Source organism: Nothoprocta perdicaria, unplaced genomic scaffold (genome assembly GCF_003342845.1).
Source record: "Nothoprocta perdicaria isolate Ctin4 unplaced genomic scaffold, notPer1 scaffold_153, whole genome shotgun sequence".
NCBI classification, from domain to species: Eukaryota; Metazoa; Chordata; class Aves; order Tinamiformes; family Tinamidae; genus Nothoprocta; species Nothoprocta perdicaria.
The window spans coordinates 862,188-871,510 of NW_020454683.1; the positions used below are offsets into that span (position 1 = coordinate 862,188).

General features: G+C 38.6%; 1 protein-coding gene across 1 annotated transcript in view; it reads left to right on the forward strand.

The window, feature by feature from the left end:
- CNTN5 (contactin 5) overlaps nucleotides 1-9,323 on the forward strand; it is a 615,891-nt gene that overhangs the window by 552,405 nt on the left and 54,163 nt on the right. Inside the window, exon 15 of the mRNA XM_026034957.1 lies at nucleotides 2,057-2,177. Within this exon, the coding sequence (XP_025890742.1) occupies nucleotides 2,057-2,177 (121 nt within the window). The remainder of the gene's footprint in view (nucleotides 1-2,056; nucleotides 2,178-9,323) is intronic.

Sequence of the window (9,323 nt, forward strand, 5' to 3'; positions counted from 1 at the left end):
TCCTTAGCAATAAAACCAGGCAGTTGCCATTTATTATGCTTTTTTTTCCCTACCTAACAATATAACACACACTATCTGTAAATAATCCTCAAAGGAGAGAGGAGAAAAGTTCCTAATCTTATCCTTCTAATGTCTTAGGCTTTGTATCAGAAGCATTAGCCATCTTGAATAATCCCATTTTCAATAGCTAATAAACACTATTGTGCTGTATGAGTTGAAAACTTTCTTCCCTTCCCTTCCCTTTCCCTTCCCTTATGGAAGTGCCACCATGTGCTCTTCTTTTACATTTACAGCTRCAGAATATTCTTTTCTATAATTGTGATCTAAGTTAGCTGCAAAGGCTTGGGGAACACCGGAGTAGAAATATAGAAATTGCATTATGGCTTGACTGGACTGAGCATCTTGCCTCCAGATATATCACAATGATTGTACTTGAAAAAGCAAAATACCACCACTATTTTCACTACTTCTCTTATATCCGCAGGGTTATTGAGCTATAGATCATGCCCATGTTCTCTTTGTTCCCAGTGGCAACCTTGATCTGCTCTGTGTCATTGTTTCCTCATATTTGAGTATGGTTTTATGCATTCTTATGAAACAACTTGTCAAAAATCTCTAAAGATATTGCACAACAAAYTTCTAAAACTCTACTAACATTATTCAAACTTTTACATTTATAGATGAAGACAAAAGAAGGAAAAAGAAAAACCAAATGTGTTTTTTATCTATTCAGCATTGCCACAGTCCAAATGGACTGTAATTAGGCAATTTTGAAATCATTTTCTGTTTTTATATCTAGCTCATTCTCCAACTTTCCCCAGTTCTGTCTGTCTCTGCTGCATGGCTTTCTCTGTCATCCTTTCTGGTATGTACATGGTTGATTATCTACCTATCTATCTAGAAGGTATTAAAGGTATAAACAAGACATGGTTCAAAATAAATAATTGATATTAAAAAAGCTTAGCATGCTAGGATTGCATATCATACACAGTAATGAGGAAATTTACAGTGAGTTATAGGAAAATTTGAAATTTTGCCAGGTTTAACTCTTTGACATTCAAAATGAAAAACAATGGGTTGGAACTCAGTTGGAGTTAATCATTCATTAGACTTTTAAAAGAAAAAAAAAAAACCTTAAAACGATCAAAATGCATATGGCAATTTGTTAAATCTGTTGATTCCCATCATCAAAAAGAAATACAAGCATTGTAAACATTGGAGTTGAAAATGTAGACTATAATTGCTAGACTAACCATGTACTCAGGGTGACTTTCATTTATGCTATGCCCTTTCTCTGAGTAGAAAGAAACAATATTAGATCAATAATATCTATGGACTTGAGCTCACTAAATCTGATGAAATAACATTTATTGACTGCAGTAGGCTTTGGATATAATAATGATTTGTACATGCAAACTCTGACACCATCTCTTGAAATCCTAAAGTAATTCAGAAATTCTTAGTGGGGRAAAAAAAAAAAAAAAGCCATTCATTCTCCAAAAGACTCTTCTACATTCCATTCTATTTATTCTATTTTCCATTTCTTTTCATAATTTGGGGGCATTGTAATTACTGTTGACTGGAATACTGATCTCAATAAAGTAGAGCCAAGACTATCTTTTAAATTATTGTGATATTATTCCAGTTATATATTACAAGCATCACTACATTGTAAGAAGAAAGAAGAGGGAGCAGAAGAAAGACCTTTAATAGTACCTTTCTAACACCAGTGAATGAACCCAAAATACTTCTCTTTGTCTCCTAAATGAGTTTCTTTGTGCTCATTTGAAATGATTTTCTTTGTGCATACAAATATGCATAGTGTGCTTTAAGTAAAGTCAGAGTTATTAAAAACTGAAATGCTCTTCTTTAATCTCCATTAATAACTGTGTAGGTTCAGTGCCCCTACAATCTTCGTAAGAGGATATTAGAGCGCTTAAATGTTAAGATGGAAGTCTCAATCACGAGTTTCTCACACTATACCAAGCACCCTCACAAATTACTTCAAACGCACAGATTTATTAATTCTAAAACTCTCACTTCATCCCTGTTGCAGCAAGCATCATCGGCAGATTTAATGATCAGGAACATCCTGCTGGTGCACGCGGGGCGATACGGCTGCCGGGTACAGACTGCAGCAGACACGGTGTCTGATGAGGCAGAGCTGCTTGTTCGGGGTGAGTACTGCTAACAGYGAAGGCTGAAGACATGATCACCATGATTTATTGCACTGGGGAATTTAAATATATGGGCTGTAGGGATATTYGTTCTGTTTGTTATATTTCAGGTTTTGTAATACTGAAATCATCTGTGATTAATCTACTCATCTTCRAAAAGATTTCCTTGGTTTGCTGATCTACACACATGGATCTTTTTACCAAATGTTAATTGGTAAAAAGAGATATACTCTTAAGACATGAAATAGCACAAAAAGTATATCAGATTGCTTAAAATATAAGAAATTACCATTCACAAGTTTGTACAAGAAATGTATAATGGACTCTGTGTGTCTGTATAGCTTATCTTACAGTCAAGTCATTCTCTCATGTTTAACAGTTCGGGAATATTCATCATTCASTTCCTAACAGGAAGGATCACTTACAAGTCTGTAAAATGAAAGACAACAAAACAGAAATCCCCTAATATGAAAAGATTTTTGTCTTGTTACATAGAATGAGAGTAAACAAATTTCAGCTGAATCTCTAGACCCAGTCCTGAAATCTCTTAAGTTGCTTTACCTTTGAAGTTCTTGATAATGCACAGGGACATACAGTCATTGCTTTCTGTATTTCAGATCATATTGAGCACACCTTACAATATCTCAGATCATATTGAGGACAGCTTACAATAAAGCAATACTTTAACATCATGCCTGGTCTTCTTCATTAGGGAATTCCTGTATTCTGTTCTACCATATACACCATGTGGGGTGTATGGGGATGTGTGTGGCGCACAAGCAGGGAGCTGAGGACTTGCAGCTTGCTCCCTAGCAGTGAAAGCAGGGAAAGCTGCCAGATTAAAATACGTGCATCTCTTGTAGACAGTAGCTCTGGTTAGCCTCATTGGGTAGCACACAATTTTTAAAAGATGAATAAATCAAGGTAGATATTTCATTAGTATTTGAAAAACACTTGGTTAAAAAAAAATTAGAGATTATAATATTTCAAAAATACTTATTTTACTTTATTCTATCACTTCTCTAGACTTAYTGCTTTCATATCCATCATTTTTATGATCAATATATGCTTTAGATAATAAAGAATGTTTCTGGCTGAATGCAGGGCTATTCACATTTTAATGTGAGTAGCTGTAAAATATTTCCATAATTTCACTGGGAGGACCATTGGATTTATATGAGCTGTGGCAATACTGAGATGCTATCCAGTTGCCTCAAAGTAGGCATAAAATGTCATTTTAGTAGTCTTAGGGAACCTGAGCCATCCTTGTGGGGCATGCATGTCTTCTGTGCTTGTCTCTCAGACAAGAGCTGGAGGCAAGGCAATTTCACCTTTAATGCAGTGGCATTACTAATGCCACTTACTAAGTGACTAAGTGAACTTACTAAGTGACAAAGATCTCTTAGATTACTACTACAAAGATCTCTTAGATTACTACTAGATTACTGGCTACTATTTTTTTTTTTCAATAATATAGGTTACATTTTTGTATAAATTACTTTTTATATTTCTTATAGATTTTTTTTTTCTGGGTAAGAAGTTTGAAATTTTCATTCCAGCATTTCTCATTCTTTTTTTCTTTTTTTCATATAACTCATCTCATATAGTGCACATACTGATTTATAAGGTAACACTCTAGTGATTTTAAATTACAAAATTTTTCAAATCTGCTTAGGCTTAATTTTTGGAGATATCAGATTACTTAGGAGAAGAGTCCATAAACAGCAAGTTACGTACAAAAATCATTTCCACCATGCAGTCAAGTAAGTGAGGTCCAAAATTATATTGTTCCTCACAGCAAGTGCAGTTTCTAGATAGAATAATTTCATTTAAAATATATTTTAAAGCATCTTCTCTGTGATTTAAATATATTATCCCAGTTCAAAGCAAGATATCCAAAGCATTGCTCTGAGCTCCAGGAAGTACCAAATATTGGAATATATTGGAACATGTGCTTATTCTGTGACAATATGTATGTGACTATATTCTGTGTCATTTTCAGTCTACAAAAAGTGCCAATCTTAAATGTTGGTGTGGCACAGCAGTATATGACTTACCAGCATTTCAATCACTAGTTATATTGTAAGGTACCTCTGATATTTCTTAGCATGTCATTATAATTTAAATTTTAAAGATTGTGCTGCTTGCAACATTTCTACAGCAAATAAATTGGACACATGGAATAAATTAAAGGAAAATCATCCAATTTTCCTTTTAGATATTCATGAACATCAGAGTTACTGCTGTAATCAACCTGACTAAATTCATACTGAATCATACATTCAGCTGATGCATTATGTTTAAGAGAAAGGACATTTTTCTAGAACTATTATAAGGGACTTGGGAGACAACTATACCTTGCTACAGCCTCTGTAAATGGAAGAAGAATGAAAATGATTTGTAAAAGTTTATTGCTTATAACTGGTGAAAGAATCATAGAATCAGAATCATAGAATCCTTAAGGTTGGAAGGGACCTTTAGAGATCATCTAGTCCAGCTCCCCAGCACACACAGGGTCACCTAGAGCAYGTGGCACAGGGCTGYGTCCAARYGGGTTTTGAAGATCTCCAAAGARGGAGACTCCACAACCTCCCTGGGAAGCCYGTTCCAGGGCTCTGGCACCCTCACTGCAAAGAAATGTTTTCTTAAGTTCCTGTGGAACTTTTGGYGCCTCAGCTTGTGGCCGTTTCCTCTAGTCCTATCGCTGGCCACCACTGAAAAGAGGCCGGCCCCCTTCTYCTCACTGCCTCCGTGAGGTATTTATACACACTGATCAGGTCCGCCCTCAGCCTTCTCTTCTCCAGGCTGAACAGGCCCAGCTCCCTCAGCCTTTGCTCACAGGGCAGATGTTCCAGGCCCYTGATCATCCTKGTAGCCYTGCGCTGGACTGTCTCCAGCAGCTCCATATCCCTCTTGTACWGGGGAGCCCAGAACTGGACACAGTCTCCAGATGTGGCCTCACCAGGGCTGCCTAGAAGGGGACAATCACCTCCCTTGACCTGCTGGGGATGCTCTTCTTAATGCACCCTAGAAACCCATTGGCCCTCTTAGCCATGAGGCCACACTTGGTCACACATGGTCAACTTGACATTCACCATCCACCATGATGCCCARGTCCCTCTCTACAGAGCTGCTCTCCAAAAGGTCAGCCCCCAGCTTATACTGGTGTCTGGGATTATTCCTCCCCAGGTGTCAATATCAGCTGTTCCATCACTTTTCYAGGGATGGAGGTAAGGCTGACTGGCCTGTAGTTGCCTTTCTTGCCATTTTTGAAGACTAGTGTAACATTGGCTTTCGTCCAGTTCTCCGGTACTCCCAAGTTCTCCAGGACCTTTTGAAGATAATGGAGAATAGTTTATCAATAACATCCACCAGCTCACAAAGCACTCAAATCTTCAAGACACATACACTGGCCACTGCATTTTCAAGTAACTGTAGTGCCTCATTATCTCTTATTGTGGAAAAGGCATAGACCAGTCAAGAGACAAACAAATGGGAGTCTGACTTTGTAGCATAGGGGTTAGGGTCAGCTCCATCAGCCACAATGTTCATTTCTTTCATTTAGTTGATCACAACACAAAAAGTGGATGTAATCCTAATGTAGAGATATCATTATCAGCACTTGTAGCCAATACATTGAAGCATATATTCAAAAAGCTAAATTTCAAGTATGTATTTATTTCACTGAATTTGTCCCTTGGCAGGGGATTGAGGCAGACAATAGTAAAGTCTAAAAATACCACTGCAAAGTTTTCTGRAAGACTTATGAAGCAGGAGGAGAAGGCACATAGAGCATACTGACTGTTGTGGTTTGATGAGGGAAGGGGGGCAAAATTCACTTGCATTCCAGAACATCCTCAAAGGTCCAGAGGGACCAGGAGCAGCTGGACTCATCTCTTACTAGGGATAACGAATACTGTGCCAGCTATACGCCCGACTCTGGTAGTGTCGGATTCACCCACAGTCTGTTGACTGTAATTCTGATCACCTTCCTAGGAGCGAATCGAGTTCCCCAATAGCGTGACTGACTCTTAGCTCAACTCTGGCAGTATCGAATTCACCCACAATCTGCTGGCTGTTGGTCCAATCGCCTTCCTAGGAGYGAATCGAGTTCCCCAACAGTGTGATCAACTATTAGCTCARTTCTGGCAGTATCAGATTCATCCACAGTCTGCTGACCGTCAGTCCGATCGCCTTCAAGACAAGTGGTYGAGCTCATGAATAGGGCAATTTATTCAAATGCAACATTTAGAACACAGGTTTCGAATGCAAGTATAGGAAATTCTCTACAGTGTGGGGTTCTTAGCTAGTGCCTATTGTACAAAGGGACAATCATCACTCATCTAGAAGATGGGAGAGGGCYCTCAATCTTTAGGAGTGCCTCAGGTGGTGTCCTGACCCGAGGTGGGGGGGATGGGTTCAGCCTGTYGGCTGATCCAGAAGTTACGATGGAGTCCTCCCTCTCTTCTCTTCCTTCTTTCCTTCCTAGTTCTTTCCTTTCTTCCCTCCTAATTCTTCCTAGTTCTTTCTTCCCACTTCTTTCTTCCTAATTCTTTMCCCCACTTAGTTTTTATACATTTTCTTTTACATCTACGTGGAACTTGAGTAATTTTAGTCATATTTACTTTTGTTATTAATCTAGAGAGCACRCTTAGTGAGGAACGGTATTACAATGGGATCAGAAGGAGAAGAAGCCTGAGCAAAGTTTAGCAGATGAAATTGATCTGCTACCATCGTTGGCCTATCAATCAGCTATGTGGCACCACCTGGCTGCCACCTCTGCAGCGAGTACAATAGTTTGACTGTGGTGTCTTCACTCCACTCTACTCCACTCTACCCTCCATTCACTTTTATTAGTATAGGCTGGGAGGGCAGATTGTGTTGCCTAGGGAGAAGTGGATTCCACAGATACCAACCATCCTGGAATTGGTAACTGTCTCTCATTTCAAGTAAGTCTCTGCAATGCCAGAACTTCTGTCAGGCTCTGTCTTTCTCCAAGTTCCCCCTCTTCTTGAGCAATTCTCTCACACTGACACAATTCAATGACATCCAGAAGAGAAAACAACTTTTCACATACAACAGTAACCATTGTAACTGTTGTGGCTCCAGGTCTTCATAAATGTGATACCTCAAAGAAATCATATGAGATAAACTACACGTCTGATGAACAAAGAAATAGTTCTACTGGAGTGCATAAATATCGCAAAAATCACAGATTTGGATTTACACTTCGGACACCAAGTCATTGCTTGATTTCATTGCCTTTATGYCTTTTTCCTCAGGGTTTCATGTCCTCAGGTTTGGAGTAATATGTGTAGAAAGGCAGTTTTGTAGGGAACTTAGAAATGTTGAGAGCTTAGCATAAGTAAGTGACGTAGCATAAGACAGGATTTAGCATAAGACATGGCGTTCCAAAGATCTCGCGATGCTACGGAAAGAATAGGGACGTGTCTACAGCGCTGCCAAATAAGTATATACTGCCAGGCTATGCTTGTGATTGGAGACTGGGCATCGCCTGCAGGGCTTCCGCCAGAGGGGAAACTATAAAGGATGTGTGAAGCAAGCAATAAACATCACTTAGCGTACCATCACATTGATGTCCGTGCTTTGAAACCCCGGGGCGRATGACCTYGGCCCAGGAGCCGAAGCGGTGGCAGGTAACATCAGTTAGCAAATTCCAACACTGTTTGACATGCAAACAAGAATGTTTACACAAGATATGTACTACACAGTCAACAAACTTGCCCCAGACAAGTCAGTCTTTTAAGAAAAAGAAACAATTTATGTAAATATATGAAGGTCACTCTCATTCTTGATATCAATTCAAGAATGATTTGCCCATGTCACATGCCTTGTCCAGTTGCTGACCTTTATTTTATCGAGACAGATCTTTAGCTCCCATTGAATGTTAACTATCAGGGAAGTGGAGCAGCAGAATATTTCAGTTTGGCTAGTATTCCATCTATCATTGGCATCTCTGTGCTGTTTGCTGGCTCTGTTCTGATTTTTTACAAAGAAGTGATTACCGAAGCAGAAGGTTCTAATACAGGATAAATATGCATGTAATGTWCTGACACTAATGTTGTGATCACGAATGTGGTTACCGCACACCCAAGTACCAGCCAGGAGGCTTGCATCTCACAGATGTCTCAAGTGATCTTGTAGCCAGCAATGTGTCAGGTTTCCTTAAGACAATGCCTGCTTGGTTAATTAAATTGATTTTAAAGTTTGTCTTTTAAAAAGGRATTATTATGTTCTTATTTCCTTGTTATCCTGTCAAAATTTGAAGTAGTCTATGCATTCTATTTTCTTTTTTATGACAAAGGATGTCTTCATGATCCTATACTTGTACCATGTTTCAGTGTGGAGAGATTTAAGGCACCAAATACTTGTCATGAAAATGGCTGTCAGAAGGACCTAACATTTATTACCTTATATTTAATATCAACATTGGTCCAATCAGATACATTAAAGAAGAACAGTAGTGTATTTCACCTTGTGGTTATTAAATGTATCAATACAAACTTTGTTATATAGTTGTAAGGCACTTTTTAGAAAACATTGGAGAACTCATAACTAAGGGAGAGGCTACTTTCTTACATTCACTTTTGGTAGAAAATACACTCCTGAAAGAAACAACTTAGTTTTTAATGAACTCACTGAAAGGTTTGTTTTGCCATAGGCTACAATAAGAGAAAGACGGAGTAACAAATCTTCTACCAACAACAGTTGTTGTATATTCCTTGTTCCTTCTTCTGCAAGTTCAAGGAATTGGTTTATAAAAGCATTTTTTTCAGCTCAGCAAAGCAAAATGGAAGTAAGAGTCAGGGATGCCATGCAGGACTGAAAAAACTGTTATAAAGATCAGTCTTCCTGTAGTCTTTTATGTCTAGAGTTTACTTTCTGCTTTTTTGGAGCTGAGCTGTGGAGTGACTGCCTGAGTTTCGCAGAGCACCAGGGAGCTCCTTACATAGTCAAGGACCATTGCAAAACTCAGCCTCATTATTTCATGTGGATTGGGGGTGTGCATCAACACTTAGAAGTGAGAGGGGATTTTTCCAGTATAAACCTAAAGGTATTGTTAGTGTATCAGTAAGACCTCATATGCCAGTGCAGTCTATTTTTTCTATTTTTCAGTTATCCTTT